This window comes from Caretta caretta, chromosome 1 (genome assembly GCF_965140235.1).
Source record: "Caretta caretta isolate rCarCar2 chromosome 1, rCarCar1.hap1, whole genome shotgun sequence".
Classification (NCBI taxonomy): domain Eukaryota; kingdom Metazoa; phylum Chordata; order Testudines; family Cheloniidae; genus Caretta; species Caretta caretta.
Genome location: NC_134206.1, coordinates 24895907 through 24914965, shown reverse-complemented (window position 1 = coordinate 24914965; position 19059 = coordinate 24895907). Strand labels below are relative to the sequence as shown.

The 19059-nt window shown below is 43.3% G+C and overlaps 1 protein-coding gene across 1 annotated transcript in view; it reads right to left on the bottom strand.

Moving 5' to 3' along the window:
- TYR (tyrosinase) overlaps nucleotides 1-18445 on the bottom strand; it is an 85898-nt gene extending 67453 nt beyond the window's left edge. Inside the window, exons 1-2 of the mRNA XM_048841935.2 lie at nucleotides 17226-18445; nucleotides 439-655 (exon numbers count right to left, since the gene is read on the bottom strand). Of these exons, the coding sequence (XP_048697892.1) occupies nucleotides 439-655; nucleotides 17226-18044 (1036 nt within the window). The 5' untranslated portion in view covers nucleotides 18045-18445. The remainder of the gene's footprint in view (nucleotides 1-438; nucleotides 656-17225) is intronic.
- Nucleotides 18446-19059: the final 614 nt, after the last annotated feature.

Sequence of the window (19059 nt, the reverse complement as noted above, 5' to 3'; positions counted from 1 at the left end):
TAAATGTAGCTGTGCTCAAGCTAGCAGATGAAGAATAGCAGTGTGGCCACAGTGGCTTGGGATAGCCACCTGAGCACACACCTGGGACCTTGGATGGGGTTGTACTCAAGTGGCTAGCCGAAGGGACCATGTGTGGTGTGCAGCCACATGGCTATTTTTAGGCTCTAGCTTGAGCAGAGTTAGTGCATGTACATCTACCTGAGCTGGGAATCACATCTCCCAGCTGCTGTATAGACGCACCCTTAGAGATTTCCAAGAGGAACTGTGACATCAGGTACATTGTCAATTCCACCCCATGAAATCAGTCCAAGCTGCCCAAGGTTTAGAGGCTCTACTTACTCATAAGTTACAATTTCCATCTTGAAACAGCATTATGCTACATCTCTGGAAAGGATCATTCTATGACTGGAAATGCCATACTAGAATAAAATGCGTTACCTTCCAAAGTGTTTCTGAAGCTGAAATTGGCCAATTTATCCATGGACCCAGATTCATACTGAGTCAACGTTAGACAAAATTCAACCTCAGCTGAAGATGGGAGCCTAGGTGTCCTTGTTTTATCGTGGTTCCCAGGGTTTCGAAGTATAGGGCCTTCATTGGTGGCATTGCATAAAGCCTGCCGGCTGTTGTACTCCTCCGATAGGCTGCAAATTACCTGTGTAAAATATTTTCCATCAGCACAGTTGTCTTGGTTACAAAAAGGATAAAAGCAAACACTGTTTTATTTTTCAGAATAAGTTCTTCGACCCATAGAACCCAGAGCAGAAAATGCAAATGCAATAACCTGTGTGTAAGAAATGATGTTTGTATTAATTTCAAACTACAAAAATGACTTATGTAAGTGGCCCCCTTTCATATGACAAGAACATGTAACATTTAAAATTGACACACACTTAACATTTTGAAATTACATATTTTTCCCCATATGAAATGCACATGACCTTGCCACTTGGGTTAGGGGCAAATTCAGCCCTCATTTAGAACATAAGAACGGCTATACTGGGTCAGACCAGTGGTCCATCTAGCCCGGTATCCTCTCTTCTGACAGTGGCCAATGCAGGTGTCTCAGAGGGAATGAACAGAACAGGAAATCCCCAAGTGATCCATCCCCTGTCATCCACTCCCAGCTTCTAGCAGATAGAGGCTAGGGACACTCAGAGCAATTGGGTTGCATCCCTTACCATGCTGGCTAATAGCCATTGATGGACCTATACTCTGTGAACTTAATTAATTTTTTTTAACCCTGTTATAGTTTTGGCCGTCACAAATCTCCTGGCAAAGAATTCCAAAGGTTGATAGTGCATTGTGTGAAGAAATACTTCCTTTTGTTTGTTTTAAACCTTCTGCCTATTCATTTCATTGGGTGATCCCCACTTCTTGTGTTATGTGAAAGAGTAAATAACATTTCCTTATTCATTTTCTCTACACTAGTCAAGATTTTATAGACCTCTATCATATCCCTCCTTAGTCATCTCTTTTCCACACTGCAAAGGCCCAGTCTGTTTAATCTCTCCTTATATGGATGTTGTTCCACACCCCTAATAATTTTTGTTGGCTTTCTCTGTACCTTTTCCAATTCTAAAATATCTTTTTGAGATGGGGAGATCAGCTCTGCATGCAGTATTCAAGATGTGGGTGTACCATGGATTTATATAGAGGCATTATAATATTTTCTGTTTTATCTATCCCTTTCCTAATGATTCCCAACATTCTGTTAGCTTTTTTGACTGCCACTGCCCATTGAGCAGATGGTTTCAGAGAACTAGTCATGACTCCAAGATCTCTTTCTTCGGAGGTAACAGCTAATTTAGACCCTATCATTTTGTATGTATAGTTGGGATTATGTTTTCCAATGGGCATTACTTTGCATTTATCAACATTGAATTTCATTTGTCATTTTGTTGCCTAGTCACCCAGTTTTGCAAGATTTCTTTGTAACTCTTCACAGTCTGTCTTGGATTTAACTAACTTAAGTAGTTTTGTATCATCTGCAAATTTTGCCATCTCAGTGTTTACCCTTTTTTCCAGATCATTTATGAACAGCACTGCTCGCAGTACAGACCTCGGGGGTGGGGAGGCACTCCTATTTACCTCTCTCAATTCTGAAAACTGATCATTTATTCCTATCCTTTGTTTCCTATCTTTTAACCAGTTACTGATCCATGAAAGGATCTTCTCTTTTATCCCATGACCACTTACTTTACTTAGCAGCCTTTGGTAACGGACCTTGTCAAAGGCTTTCTGAAAGTCTAAGTACACTATATCTACTGGATCCCCCTCATCCACATGTTTGTTGACCTCCTCAAAGAATTCTAGTAGATTGCTAAGGCATGATTTCCCTTTACAAAAGCCAGGTTGACTCTTCCCTAACAAATCATGTTCATCTATGTGCTAGACAATTCTGTTCTTTACTATAGTTTCAACCAATTTGCCCGGTACTGAAGTTAGGCTTATCAGCCTGTAACTGCCGGGATTGCCTCTGGAGCCTTTTAAAAAAATTGGCATTACGTGAGCTATCCTCCAGTCATCTGGTACAGAAGCTTATTTAAATGATAGATTACATTCCACAGTTAGTAGTTCTGCAATTTCATATTTGAGCTCCTTCAGAACTCTTGGGTGAATCCCATCTGGTCCTGGTGACTTATTACTGTTTAATGTATCAATTTGTTCCAAAACCACCTATAATGACACCTCAATCTGGGACAGTTCCTCAGATTTGTCACCTAAAAAGAATGCCATAGGTGTGGGAAACTCCCTCATATCCTCTATAGTGAATATTTAGTCCCATGCAATGTGTCTGGGCCAAATTCATTACTACTAATGTAAGCAGTCACAGCCCTACAGACATGAATGGAGTTGAACCTGTTCATGGCAGCAGTGAATTTGTCCCTTTGACATCAGTGAGGCTTCAGGGGTATCACTGCAGAAATCTGGCTTTTACTTCCTAAGAAGTGGGTGGAGATAACCAGTCTTGTGTTTTGGATCATCTGTTTGGGGGAATCTTCTCTATACTTGGGACCTGATTCCGTTACTCAGTACACTGAGTAGTACCTTAAATCACAAGTTGTCCCATTGAGTAAGCACAGCTGGCCCTTAGCACAAATAAGGAAAAGGGCATACTGGTTTGTCTTCTTAAATTGTCTCTGTTTTATGCTATGACACAGACTTCATGTCTGAATGTGGGCAAGTTGCTTAGTGTCTGTGTGCTTCATTTCCACATCTGGTAAATAAGGATAACCCCACTTCCCTACCTCGCAGGGATATTGTGACAATAAATACTTTGAAGATTGAGATGCACTCATACTATATGGCAATGGGGGCCATGTAATGACCTTAGATGGGAATATGCTAAATAGTGTCATACTACAGCATGATTTTCTTAAAAGATTACATTTCAGCTCTGGGTAATGCCATCTACAGTGCAGCTGTTTTGTGCCAATATCACCAATGCACAAGTGCTTTAAAGTTGTCCACCAATCATCCCCAAGTACAGAGGGATTTTCTGGTGATGTAGAATCCTGGGTCTGGAAGGAACCTCGAGAGGTCATCTAGTCCAGTCCCCTGCACTCAAGCAGGACTAAGTATTATCTAGATCATTCCTGACCGGTATTTGTCTAACCTGCTCTTAAAAATCCCCAATGATGGAGATTCTACAACCTCCCTAGGCAATTTATCCCACTGCTTAACCACCCTGACAGTTAGGAAGTTTTTCCTAATATCCAACCTAAACCTCCCATGCTGCAATTTAAGCCCATTGCTTCTTGTCCTATCCTCAGAGCTTAAGAAGAACAATTTTTCTCCCTCCTCCTTGTAACAACCTTTTATGTACTGGAAAACTGTTATCATATCCCCCCATCCCAGTCGTCTCTTCTCCAGACTAAACAAACCCATTTTTTTTTCAATCTTCCCTCATAGATCATGTTTTCTAGACCTTTAATCATTTTTGTTGCTCTTCTCTGGACTTCCTCTAATTTGTCCACGTCTTTCCTGAAATGTGGCACCTGGAACTGGACACACTACACCAGTTGAGGCCTAATCAGCATGGAGTAGAGCTGATTAGAATGACTTCTTGTGTCTTGCTTACTACACTCCTGCTAATACATTGAGAATGCTCAGAGGTGAAAGTAAACTGGTACGCCTCGGTACGGCGTACCGGCAAGAGCTGGTGCACCGTACTGGGGTAGCCCGGCTTCCCCGGGGGGCGATTTAAAGGGCCTGGGGCTCCCAGCAGTGGCTGGAGCCCTAGGCCCTTTAAATTGCCTCCAGAGCCCCGCTGCTGGAGCCCTGGGGTAGCGGCTGCAGGGCTCCGGCAGCTATTCAAAGGGCTGGGGGCTCCCCTGCTTCTACCGCCCGGGCCCTTTAAATAGCCACTCGAGCCCCGCTGCCGCTACTCCAGGGCTCCAACGGCTATTTAAAGGACTGGGGCGGTAGAAGCAGGGGAGCTGCGGGCCCTTTAAATAGCCCCCGGAGCCCTGGGGTAGCGGGGGGCTCCAGGGGCTATTTAAAGGGCCGGGGCTCCAGCTGCCTCTGCTGCCTAGGTCCTTTAAATAGCCCCTGGAGCCCCGCCGCCTCCCCAGGGCTCCGGCGGTTATTTAAAGGGCCAGGGCGGTAGAAGAGGGGAGCCCCAGGCCCTTTAAATAGCCCTCAGAGCCCCGGGCTGCTACTGCTACCCCACTGGGGGGGCACTTACCTTATAGGGTGGGCTGGGGCTGGCTCTGACCCCCTCAACCCCACCCCTTCCGTCCTAGGCCCCAGAGTACCAGTAAGTCACTCGACTTACTTTCACCCCTGAGAATGCTATTTGATTTTGAATTACTTCTCTTGTCTTGCTTACTACTGATTAGAATTACTTCTCGTGTCTTGCTTACTACACTCCTACTAATACATTGAGAATGCTATTTGATTTTTATTCAACAGTATTACACTGTTGATTCATATTTAGCTTGTGATCCACTATGACACTGAAATCCCTTTCTGCAGTACTCCTTCCTATGCAGTCGTTTCCCATTTTGTATATGTACACCTGATTGTTCCTTCCTAAGTGGAGTACTTTGTAATTGTCCATATTAAATTTCATCCGATTTACTTCAGACAGTTTCTCCAGTTTGTCCAGATCATTCTGAATTTTAATCGTATCCTCCAAAGCACTTGAAACTTTCAGCTTGACTGGGAACCAATGATAACTACTCTCTGGGAAGCGATTTCCAACCAGTTATGCACCCACCATACAGTAGCTCCATCTAGACTGTATTTCCCTAGCTTGTTTATGAGAAGGTCATGTGAGACAGTATCAAAAGCCTTACTAAATTCAAGATATACCAGATCTACCACTCCCCCCCCCCCAAAGGCTTGTTACCCTGTCAAAGAAATCTATCAGGTTGATTTGACATGATTTGTTCTTGACAAATCCATGCTGACTTTTTCTTATCACCCTATTTCAGAGTAACAGCCGTGTTAGTCTGTATTCGCAAAAAGAAAAGGAGTACTTGTGGCACCTTAGAGACTAACCAATGTATTTGAGCATGAGCTTTCATGAGCTACAGCTCACTTCATCGGATGCATTTCTGTATCTGTACAAGCTTTTTCATGCAGTTGATAGATTTCCACTCCATACGGCTAAATGCAGTGCCTTGCATAACGACAGGTTTCAGAGTAACAGCCGTGTTAGTCTGTATTCTCAAAAAGAAAAGGAGTACTTGTGGCACCTTAGAGACTAACCAATTTATTTGAGCATGAGCTTTCGTGAGCTACAGCTCACGGATCCGATGAAGTGAGCTGTAGCTCACGAAAGCTCATGCTCAAATAAATTGGTTAGTCTCTAAGGTGCCACAAGTACTCCTTTTCTTATCACCCTATTATCTTCTAGGTATTCACAAACTGATTGCTTGATTATTTGCTCCGTTATCTTTCCAAGTACTGAAGTTAAGCTGACTGGTCTGTAATTCCCTGGGTTGTCCTTATTTCCCTTTTTTATAGATGGGCACTATATTTTCCCTTTTCCAGTCTTCTGGAATGTCTCCCATCTTCCATGACTTTTCAAAGATAATCACTAATGGCTCAGATATCTCCTCAGTCAGCTCCTTGAGTATGGTAGTAGTGTGGTCATAGCAGCTCCTATGCATAGCAGTTCTTCCCTACCTCAACTGTTTGCATAAGAGAAGTGACCTGGGGAAAAAAGATGTGTCCAGGTTTCGCTGTATCTTGGCTTCCATATTGGCCTTGTGAAGCCACACACAACTAACACAAGTTAGGACAAACCTGAGACTACTCTAACCTATGCCAGGAACCTACCTGATATTCAGCCTGCCCAGAACTGGGGAGAATTTAATTGCCTTTGGTAGGCAGGAGATCAGTTTAGGTGATCTAATGGTCCCTTCTGGCCTTAAACTCTATGAAAATGAAAAAGAGGACTATTGGCTTAAAAGCTCCTGGAGTTGCACTGTGTGCTCCTTAGCTGTAGCTGAGGATCTGGGCCAATAGCTATGTCTGCATTTAATGATCCTCTCCCGCTATAAAACAAAAAAACCAAAACAGAAAAACCTCTCTATCCCCACCAAAACATAAAACTCTGTGACCAATGTCTGCCTTGTCTGTGTGCTTGGTCATGGCATGTGTGGAAAGTGGATGTGCAACAGAAAACAGGCCAGGGGGAAATCTCCAAAGAATTCCTTCATGCTTATTGTATATTTGTATTTAATGAAATAAAATACTGAGCAACAAGAAGTGCAAGAGGCAATATATCCTGTAAGCATGAAGTGGAAGAAAGTAGGATTGTTCATCCTTAAAGGCAGTGTCAAGACCAGATATATCAGTACCCCCCAAAATGCAAATGGTGTTTGATTTATTTTTAATAAATAATTAATCTTACTGTTCCTCCCTTAAAGCCCCCTCTTACATCTTTAGGATGTAAGTATATTGGGACATAGACTTTGTTACACTCTCTCTATAGCTACACCCATGCAATTCTATTGTCCTCATTAAGGTCATATGGGCGTAACTGAGAGCAAAATATGTCCCTCATGTTTGTCTGGCATATTTTACCTTTTCTGCAGCAATGCTGTACCTTTTCTACATATGCAATGCTATACATTATTACCTTTAACAACAATATAATATTTTGACTGGTGGTGAGGCCCAGACTTCCCCCAAAGAATCCATGCCTTGCACAGAGAAGTTCAAAATAAGGTGGGAAGGTAATGGCGAACTGTGATCAAGGTAGTGCTCCAGAAGGTCAAGTTGAAATGTGGAATGAGCAATTTGGATAGGTGTGTAGTGAAAGGTGCAATGTTTGCCAGTACAGATAGGCTCGAGAGAAGTCCCAGCACAAGCAGTTCTAAAAACTGGGAGAAAAGCTGAAGGCTATTAAAATAAAAAATCAGAAGCCACAGAGAAAGTCGCTTGCTTTGCAGAATGTGAGATGTGACCTTTGAACTTCAGGGTAGCCGAGAAAGGGAACCCTTGCTCTTTTCAGTTAGGCAAGTGCGTTTGATTTGTGGTTTTCATCCTATGTTCTATGTGATGCAGTTTTCTAATGCTGTTAAAGCTAATGTCGCTAGTGGGCACAGCTGGTATATGCCAACATTAATCTCTAGTATGACCAAGTAGGGTCAAGTATCAGTGGGGTAGCCGTGTTGGTCTGTATCCACAAAAACAACGAGGAGTCTGGTGGCACCTTAAAGCTTGTCAGTAAATTATAGGGAGGAATGTTAAGAGAACACTTTCATGACAAACTGCTGCAAAATATATACAAATAATAATACTTAGCTCTTACAGAAGGGATTGAACAGGACACATTCTGTTTTATTAAATTTTTAAAAACCCTCTAAGTTAAAAGACTATTATTTAGGTTGCAAAGGCAAGAATTTTAAAGTTTGAAAATGCCAGATTTACCATTGTCTGTTCAACCTTAATGATCCTAATGCACATGTCGCAAGGGGAGAGACCATTTTGAATTACATGATCATGTGCTATTTTTTTCCCCCACAGGACCCCTCCCTTATTCAGTGCACAAGATGGATGCACATGGGGTCAGAATAAAAGCTGTGTGGGCAACAGTAAAATAGGTAAATCTTAACTTTTGACTTCTTGACTTTGCAACTAAATAAGGCCAGCACATACAAGTTACTTCACTGATTTACATCAGCTGAGTATCTAGCCCATAGATTCATGGATCCAGCTTCTGCTCTCTGTGTAAAAATCAGGAGTAAATATAAGGCAATAAAATGTGTGAAAAAGAATGGAGATGAAACAAGCATCAGGCCTTTAGTGTTCAAGGGCAGGACTGCATGTTCTGAGGGAACAAAATCAAGGCTGATCCACGGTCAGGCACCACTTCTCAGAAAGAGATAGGCAGATCTGGAGGAGCCCAAATGGAAAAGTGAACAGTTTTTACAGATTATTGTTAGTATTGTGCCTGGAGGCCCCAATCAGAATCAGGGACCCATTGTTTAAGGCTCTGTAGAAACACCTAGTAAGAGACAGTCCTTGCTCCAAAGAGCTTCCTATCTAAATAGACAAGACAGCAAAAGATGGGAGAAAAGGAATTGTTGTATTCCCATTTTACTGAGCTGCAGAAAGATGATGTGACCTGCCCAAAATTCCATGGGAAGTCTGTGGCTGATGTGGGAATCCAACTCAGATTCCTCAAGTCCCAGCCAGGTCCTTTAACCCACAAGATCATCCTTTCCCCCAGTCTTAGTTTTGAAATTTATCAAACAAATTAATCTCTGGTGTCACTTCATTAACTTCAGTTCGGCCTCGTGTGTTAAAACTCCGAGGGCTGCTGTTGGAAATAGGTATGTGTTGCCCTGAACTGGGTTTCATCCCAACACCTGGATGGAACCCCACTGCAGTCCATGGGGCTTTGCAGGAGTCTGCCTGCACAGAGCGGCTTTTAGAATCACAACCTAGGAGGGTGAGAGAGAAACAGTCAAATCATACATAAATGTAGGACAGTCATATGCACTGGGATTTTTAGCATTATTCATTCTATAAATAGATAAAGTCCCAGATATTTCCATCTGCCTCTCAACCTAGCCATCATTACTTGGCTGGATTCTTATATGCAATCCAGCAGAGGTGGGATGCTTATAAGAAATCAAGTAGCTCTGTGTCAAGAAATGTTGATTTTAAGAAAAGGGAGTGAAAATGACTGTCTGTGACTTTCTATCTGGCCTTAAAATTAGACTGGGTGTCTTTCTAGCAATGGTATTCACTAGTTCAAACAAAAGTTACGGACCTAATGCAGAAATTGTTGGTGAGGTTCTGTGGCCTGTGATATGTGGGAAGTCAGACTAGATGATCATAGTCGGCCTTTCTGGCCTCAAAAGCTATGACAAATGGGCCTTTGTCGCCCCCTTTTCTCCTAATTCAAGATCAGGCCTCCCTTTTAAAAATTGCTCTACTGAAGTTTCTCTCTTTTGGAACAAATTCATAGATTCACATTGGACAATGCTCACTCCTGCAAACATTGTAAGGGCCCGATCCTCAGCAAGCATAAATAAGCGCAGCTCCATTGAAGTTGTTATGAACATGCACAATAGCTGCATTTATATAAATAGTTAATAGGTAGTGCCAGTAGATGGCACTCAAGAATATGCAGCATAGTTCCTGGGTTTAATAAAACTTCTTCTTGTGCTCTGGAAATGGGTTCCTTTGTAGAGCTCTTCATGTCATCTTTTAGCACAATTCAGTGAACTCTGCTAATTTGTACCAGCTGAGGAGCTGGCCCCAAGAAAAAGGGTCCGATTCTCCACACTTTCAAATGGAATATTAAGACTAGAAAATATTTGTAAAAGTTTGGTAGCATTTACTGTGACTCACACCTTTCTTTAAAGCGGTTGGGTTTTTACCTCAACCCTTAGGCCCTGATTCTGCAGTTGTCTCTGCGCAGACGGATCCCTACACCCATGTGGAACCAATTGTAGGACTGAAGCCTTAGACTTTCTTCAGTCTTGTGTTAAACTTTTGTAAATTGCTTACTCTCTGAAGTGTAAATAGTTCATTTTTTAATGCCGGCATTATTTGTGATATTCTTTAAGGTTACAACAATGAGAACAGTGACATGCACTGTTTACAAACATCAAGCCAAAAATTTTATGTTAATGGTGATAAATACTTTCTCAAATACATGGGAAAATGTTCAAATATATACCGATCTACACTTTAAAGGGAGAATAAACTAAGGCCTAGATTGAGCCTGTGCTCATTGCCTTCACTAGGGGGCGGTGCGTAGCTCAGCCTCACAAATCTTTCAGTACTCCTGCCTTGCTCCCATGGGATAATAATTCACACACCTCTTTGCTAAGTATATATTACTGCACTTCGCTTCAGCTCCACCGGCCAACATCTTGAGTGGAGTGGGCTAAGACTCCACCCACTCCCTGCCCCTCTCTGGACATCCCCACCTGCTTGCTTTGGCGTGGGACTGGGCTTGCAGCCCCAGCTGTCACCTCACACCTGAAATACAGCTGCATGGAGGCTGCCCTGGGGTATGACTCTACATGGCTGCATTAGGGCCTGGCACAATCAGGCCTTAGGTGGCATCCAAATGCAACTCACTCACCAAACGTAGCGAGATGTGAGAAGAATCCTGAGCTATTGTGTAATGGAACAAGCTGAACTTTGGAGACCCTATCGTAGTAATGTCTCGTCTTTAAAACAAAGCAAGGAACTCTGAAAGAGATTATGCATATTTATACCCAATTAAGAGCACATGAAGTGCTTTTTCAAACATTTGTGGGGCTGAAAAGATAGATTAGCAAATGGACAGAATAAAAAAAAAATGTAGAAGTAAAACTTCAAAGAGATTGTAAGAGACAACTCTGCCAGGGCATAAGGTGACAAATTGTCTCCAGTCTATGAATTTCTGACCCCTACTGCATATGCATAAATTAAAGGTGCTACTGAAAGTGACACGACTGAAACAAACCTAACCCCTATAAGGTATGTTCTCCATGTTCAATTAACTCTGGTTGAAATTCCTCCCTCTGCAGAGGGGCAGCCCAATGCCTGAGGACATCTTACCTCCCAACAGAGCTGGGGTTTGCTAGCACGGAGGGGATATTATTGCGAATCACTGCCGAAAGATTCATTCACTCTTGCTGGTATTTCCCTTCTCGTTTGCCAGCATATGATGTTGTGCTGCTTTTCTGGCGCCAGGCCAAGCCTTTTTGGTGTGGCCACCCCTGCACCCTAAATGCACACGCAGACTCAGCCTCCTACAGGTCAGATCCCTTTTCACTGAATTATTAGTGTGCATTAGCATTGATGACAAACCTGACCTGGGAATTTCTAAACTTCCGATCATTTCTGTCATTGAGGTTTATTTTTTTTACTAGGCCATTCTTTACCGCTGTTGCTACATATGTGGGGAACAGACTAGCAACTATAGGCCAAACTCTCCTCCCAGATGTGAATCCAAAATAAATCCAGTGAATGAAATCAGTGGGATTACTTTGGGTTTACAGCAGTATAACTGATGGGAGAATCTGGCCCACGCTTCTTGTTTGGGGGCTTTCTTTCTATTCATTTCTCTGCGGCACCGAGAGCCTAATCTCCATGGAACACAGCATGTAGATTCTAATCTCTCTGTAACACAGCGTGTTTCAGACTTAAAATCTCTGTAAGTATACAGCAAAGAGACTAATCTTGATGACCACCTGATTGACAGCTCCTTGCTCACAAACAGCTGTCAGGGTTTTATTTTTTTTCTTTTGAAAATGAACCTGTGCAGCAGACATGGTCTTAAACTTATTGTGTTGTAAATTGCAGTCAGAGGCATAAGCAGTTTCTGAGATATGGGTACCTGTGGCTAGGCAGCGGGGTCGGCTTCAGAGCCTGAGCCGCAACTTCAAAGTGCTGTCTGTGCAGGCATTTTCAGAGCAGTACTGTGAGCCCCGCTAGGCCTTGAAAGCTTGCTTTTGCTTGCTCCAAAATGCTGTGTAGAGATATCCCTTCCTGGCCTGGTTTGGTCACAATAGCCAAATAAGCAGACAGCCCTGTACAAATAAGTGAGATGAGATGTGAGGGTTTTTTTTGTTTGTTTGTTTGTTTGTTTGGCTAAACAAATATCTTTAAAGTAATGCGCACAATTTTATTCAAAATTTTAAAAAAATCTGCTTTAGCCTAAGAACACTTAAAAAAAAAATAAAAGCCACAAGAAATACTGGAGCAAAGGAGGATTGGATCTTTTTTGGTTTGGTGATTGGAGGTGTTTTTTACAGGTTTTGGATGTGGGTAGAAAATAGTGCTTGGAATGATGCCCTGGTTGCCCCCTTAATTATGCAGCCATCAGCCCACCTCTATGATGAATAGACTGTGCCTAGTCCTTAGTTAATGTGCCCGACTATCCAACTTGCACACCCCATACAGGGGTTGCTCACCGTGGCCGTCCCTGTGCACATCAGGCACGTACTGATTGAGCAGCATTTTATACACATTTTCACAGGTGTAAATGTTTGCATGGAGTGCCAGGGTAGTGGAGAATCGAGCCCGGAGTGACCTTACATTGCTGTGACTGAAAGCAGAACTTAGTCCAGTCTGTGCAATTACTTCCTCTCAGTCAGTCTGTTTTTCCAGGTGCCAGAGTACACCAGGCCCAATCCAATCTAGCTGTGTTCCATTACAGGAGTGGAACAAAGCAGCCAATAAATACTAGTGACTCCGGGTAGAATTTATACTCTATTTCCTTATTTTGTCTGTAATGGACCTGGCACCCAAACCCAATTGACTCGAACGCTCAATCTCAACAAAATGAGCCAAATTCTGCTTTTACTTTCACCAGAGCGAATCCTTGGTAACTCCATAGACTTTAATAGAGTGACTCTAAATTTACACCAGTGCACCAGAGAGCAGAATGTGGACCAGAAACATTCAAACAGGGCACAGTGCTGATTTCTCTTAGCCAATACATTATCTTGAAGAACTAACCCCCCGAAAAAATCACCTCTCAAGCTTCCATGCAAAGATTCTGCTTTCTTTCTCCCTTGCTCCGGATTTGCAGGAGATTGCATAGCTCAGTACAGCATTAATGAGTGCCTATGGGTTTTATTTAAGACAAAGAAATCTAAAACCAACAATTCAGCCATTAGTTACAAACATCTGCAAGGATAAGGTAAATTCTAGAGAGAAAAAACATATTAGCGGTTCCTAACAGAAGCAGGAGTCAGAAGTCTTTTTTAGAGGATAAAAACGAGAAAAAAACCATGGACAGAAATTCACTCAACTAAGTGGTAGCAGTAGCTGAAGAAAAAAAGTGAGAGGGGGGAGCTAGAATTTCAGCATGCAGGCATGGGTATCCATGTTGCCATAGCAACTTTGCCATGGAATAAAGTATTTTGCTCCTTTCTTTAGAAAGAGATGCTGTGCTACAAATAGGCACTTTACATTTTTTTAAACAAATCCATAACAACCCTTTGAGTGTGCCACTATGTCTTAATTTTCCTAACACTGCAGAATCCGCAGTCATTATTTTATTACATTTTGAAAGGGCATTGTGGATTTTAAAAGGACACCGTGATACTTCTTTATTTTAATGTCATTTTTAGCTGTTTCTCTTCTCCTCTCTATCATTTAGATTACCCTATTAAAAGCCAGAATTCCTACACATCTCTCAACCCTCCACCCCCTTTGTTATTTGACTGGCAGTGCTTTGGCAGTCAGCATACACTGCCCTAGATCTATGGTTGCCTTCCGGCTGAAGCTAAGACTGTTTGTTTCCTTTTAGTTTTATGGAATCAGATTCTGATTCTAGTGTCAGACTAAGTCACTCTCTGACTTCAGAGTTACTCCACTGTCAGTAGAGCTGGTTGGGAATTTTCTGACAACCTTTTTATGTCGGAAAATGGCAATTTGTTGAAACCAAAGCTTTCCATGAGAATGCATCTGTTGTGATGAAACTTTTGTTGTGAAAAAATGTTCAGGTCCAGGAGGGAGGGAGCAAATGACTCACCTGAGAATGGCCCAGTGGCTAAGGTGCTCACCTGGCACGGAGAAGATCTAGCTTCAAGTCCCCATATCTGATTGAAAGCAGGGACTTGAACTTGGACCATCCACATCATAGAATATCAGGGTTGGAAGGGACCTCAGGAGGTCATCTAGTCCAACCCCTGCTCAAGGCAGGACCAATCCCCAATTTTTGCCCCAGATCCCTAAATGGCCCCCTCAAGGATTGAACTCACAACCCTCAGTTTAGCAGGCCGATGCTCAAACCACTGAGCTATCCCTCCCCAGCTATACTGGATGAGTGCCTAACCAATGGGCTATGGAATCAGTTTCATATTTATTTTCTTTTTGGGGGGGTAAAAAAATCTTGGTTTCATCCAAATGAAGAGTGGAAAAAATTGTGTGGGTCAGGAATACCATTTTCTACCTATCTCTAATTGTAAGCCAGAGTAACATTTGGCCTCAGAGCTACTAAAGCAGTAATCAAAATACATTTGATCATGCCCTCCTTCCTTGTGTTTATAGTCGCTTATGCCTCCCTCCCCCACAAGTGCATATAGCGTCACCCAGCTCTGAAGGCAGAGCGGAGAGCAGCAGCAGCTGCCAGGCACCCAGCTCTGAAGGCAGCGCCACGCCAGCAGCAGTGCAGAAGTAAGGGTGGCGATGTGAAAAGCGATATTTGTCAATATTACTTTTCACAGCAGACTTAGTGCCCCATTGCCACCCTTAACTCTGCACTGCTGCTGCCACCCTGGGGCTGACAGCCGGAGTCCTGCTGCCACCTTCCAGTGAGGGACTTGCAGGGGTGAAGGGGAAAGGCGAGACCAAGCCTGGGCTGCCTCTTGGTGAGGGTTTGAGGGGGCGGGGAAGGAGAATCCCAGGATGGCAGGGCTCCGGCTATTAGCCCTAGGGTGGCAGGGCTCTGGCTGTTCCCTTTATCTCATCCCCGCACCTCCCGGCTGTGCACGCCCTTCTGCACGAGCCCCAGCCCCCCAGGGCTGACAGCCAGAGCTCTTAAAAAAAGAAGAGAAAAAAAAAAGGAAAAAAAAAAAGCTCACAGCTCCCACCTCCCTTGACAGATTCCCATGCCTCCCTTGGGAGGCGTGCCCCATAGTTTGAGAACCACTGTACCAAAGGAACATCAGTCTAACTTGTACCTTGACCACATGCTCCCCAAATCAAAACACAATTCTGCTATCTTGCCATTGTAATTCAGGAGTAAATCCACTGACATCAGTAATGTTACACATAGGTGTTGGAGGAGAATCAGAGCACGGAATGCAAAGTCCTAGTTAGAACTGGTTTGAAAGTTTTAACAAATAGGCACTTTCATAAAATATTACCAAGTGACTTAGGTGCCTAAACCCCATTTTCAAAAGTGACTTAGGAAATGTTGACAATGGGACTCAGGTGCTTTGGGAAGTTTTACCCCAAAACTAAGCATTTTTTTAAAACATGCTGCATTCCCCCTTCCCCGCAGCAACACTTTTGTGCTCAAGGCATACAAAGACTTTATTTTGACGAGATTTGTCTTTCAAGAGAAGCTTTGCTTCATTTATGGGCTATCTGAAGGGCAGCCAGCCTGAAATGGTAAATTATAGAATACCACTGTTTTTAAATGTACAGTAGCAAAGCTTTTATGTGCTCAGATACTACATTGATAGGGAAGCTATACATATCTACCTATATCAGTCAGACCTTCGAAAGGGTAAGCAAAGCATTGCTCTCTGACCCCTCCTGCTTTGTAGGAAAACATTATTGCATATGTATGGAGACAGCTAGAAACTTGCTAATTGTGTAATACTATCTGCACCCTGTTACTATTGACCTGTCATCCAGTGTGCTATATATGTCTTAATTAGACTTCATACTCCACAGGACAGGCAATATAGGCCTGATTCTAGTTTCACTTACACCAGTTTCACACTGGTGCAACTTCATTGACTTCATGATACTCCTGGTTTAGCCCAGTGAGAAATCAGATGTGGGTCTGCTGTATTCTCTGGATGAAATCCTAGCTCCGCTGAAGTTAATGACAAAACACCCACTGACTTCAGCGGAGCCAGGATTTCACCCCATGTGAAGTACCATATGCACATATGGGACTATATAAATAAAGTTCTGCAGGACTTCGCTAGTTTCACATTTTGTTGGAATGAGAAAACCACACTCGGAGACAAATGACATCTTTCTGGCTGCTTGTATTCTATATACTGGACCAATTTCGGTACTTTTACAATTCTGAACTGGTGTCAATCCAGAGGAATTCCACTTAAATCAATACTCTGATTACACTGCTGTAACTGAAAGGAGCCATTGCATCAGTTCAAAATACAGGGTCAGATTCATTGGTATATTCTGACTACTTTGTGCTACTCTGGGGATGCAAAGCAGCCATAAATCCAGTTTACTAGGCTGGTGTTAGCCCAGTTTGTCTTTGCTTTGTCACACCAGAGCATCATAGAGCTGCTGGAGTGGATTGGTGAATTTGTCCTACAGTCCGTTAAATCATGGAAACAAAGGACCAGATCCTCAGCTGGTGTAAACTGGTGTATCTCCAAGTAAGTCAAAAGAATGATGCCAGTTTGCACCAGCTAAGGACCTAGCCTTTAAAGTTTTAAATTCCAAAAGTGCATAGCACTAGGACACCACAATGTATCCACTTCAGCTAGATAAATAAGCAAGGCTATATTGCTTTATAGATTCAGCTGAACGGTGTTTGAAATGTAGGAATACTCTGAGTGCTAAATTCTTAGCCCATTTTAACAGGGGAGATTAGCTTTTATTTTTCTTTTGAATAAATCACCGGCCTTTATTTGGAAATGACTGCTGTTAACAGCATAGCCAATCCTTTTGGTGCACTAAAGACTTTTCACTTTAAACTAGATAAGCTTAATTGGATAGTTTAAAAATCTTGGCTGGAAAAAGAGGTGGTGAGGGGGCAGAGGTGGAAAGCCTTTCAGATTGCAGAGCACACTGATGACAACTCTGTGCTTTTGTTTCCATTGCTCAGACACTAACACTGCCGTGAAGAGGCTGTGTGCCGGCGACTTGCATACAAATGCCCTACTTTCTCTCAGCTGGATGTCTCTGTCCAGCACTGTTGCGATATTGTGTTATGCACTTTGCTTTAGGTGCAGCGATGCACCCAAAAGGTGATTGAGTATATTTTTGGTGACCTAGATTTCCCTCTGGCCACAAGTCGATTAGCACGTAATGTATCAGATCTCTTGGCATAAAGCCACCCTTCCAGCCCTCCCTCCCTGCCAGCCAGTCCTTACCTGCCATGAGGAGAAAAAGGATGCTGGGCTGAGTAACTGAGGGTTAGTGGGGTGTCTGCCTCCCATCAATTCGTCAGTGCAGACATCACAGCCTTCGGCATCTCGCCAGTCCCAGTAGGGGATGGTGAAGTTCTCATCCCCTGTGATCTTCTGGATCTCGTGTTCCCACAGCAGCAAGAACAGCCGATGCCAAGGTAGAAAACCTGGGGCTTCATGGGCAAAATCAATATCCCTCCATACGCTTGACCCACCTAGCAAGGTGTCATGAGAGACGTAGTAATGCATCCATACGAAGAGGTCGTAAATGTTGATGTTCCTGAACATGGGGGTCGAGCCATTGTTCATCTGAGCATAGGTTCCACTGGCGATGACATAGTCCTGGCTCGGGGTTTGCTTTGCCAAGTTGAGGTAGGCAAGGAACTTATTCTTCTCTTTGCTACTAAGCTGGAAGATGCTTCTTCTCATAAGCATCCTCCTCTCAGCACAGTTGGGCCCTGAGAAGCCAAACCTGCACTCCCCGCAGTTGAATCCCATAAAGTTGCTGTTGCATTGGCATGTCCTGTTATAAAACACAGCAGGCCAGTCCTCTCTGTCGTCCACACCTGTGAAGGGGAACTGCGGCCCGAGTGGGGCACGGGACAAAAGGATCTCCTGGCAGGAGCCCCTGCCAGAGAGTTCTCCACAAGGGGACCCATCCCCAGCCCACAGTGGGCAACATTCCTTTCTCAGCAGGCTCTCTGAAGATGCACAGGCTCGGGGGAACTGCCCGGATGAAGGCTGCAGAATCCCCAGCAGGAAACCCAGGGCCAAGAGAGACATCCTCACACAACAGCAGGCAACCTTCAGTGCTGTGGCTCAGTGCATGAATAGATCTAACCCCTGCCACAGCCCTGCATATGAAAGAAATGTTTCCCCTCCGGTGGGAAAGTTTCACTCCTGTCTTTTTTTTTTTTTTTTTTAAACCATGCACACTTCAATCTCCTTTGCCATCTACTACACATACACACAATTCTCTGTTAATCTGATTATCACATGTTCTGGGTGAAATCCAAGTGACTTATTTTCCCCTGCCCCTTTAGCGTTCAATATATACAGACTTATTATAAGCAGTCATCTTCTGCCTGTCACATGATCCTTTTCCTCTGGCAACTTTGGATCAAGTAAAACTTGGATACAGAAATAGTGACAGCCATTTTAATTCCTTGTTTGCTTATGTGCATTAGAATAATGATTTTTTTAAAAAAAAAATAGATTGTCTGTTGAATTAAATAAGCACAGCAAATCTCTGGATTAAAATAAACTTTATTCATCTATTTTTAATCTATCCCCCTCAATATGAGACTCATAAAATGACCCTATTAGGCCAAAGAGTGTGTGAAAGTAGGATCCAGTGCAGAATTAAGGGTTTGGTTTTGGTGACCCGTTCAGACTGAAAACACTTCTCTTCCTCCTAGCCTGGTTCACTGCAGAATAACTTCACAGCATCCCTTCTCTGACAGAAGGTCCCATTATAAACTTTTAGGGGCAGGTCCTCATCCAGTAGCTATATTGAAATTAGTGCAGCTATGACAGTTAACACCAGCCCAGGACATGCTTCCTGGCTTTCTCCATTAGTAAAACTTTGTACAAGGGAAATTACAGGGAGGAAATTGCAGGGGAGAGAGTCGACCTGGGACAGCGCTGCAACCATCCACCCCCTGATCTGGAAAAGGGACCGTAATCCCTGCATTTGCCCTGGGAGGGAGTTTGCAGACCCTGGATCTACATGTTGTAACTGATGTTACATTGGCTGTGTTCCAGACCATCCACAACCCCTTTCTTCTTCTCTGCTGGC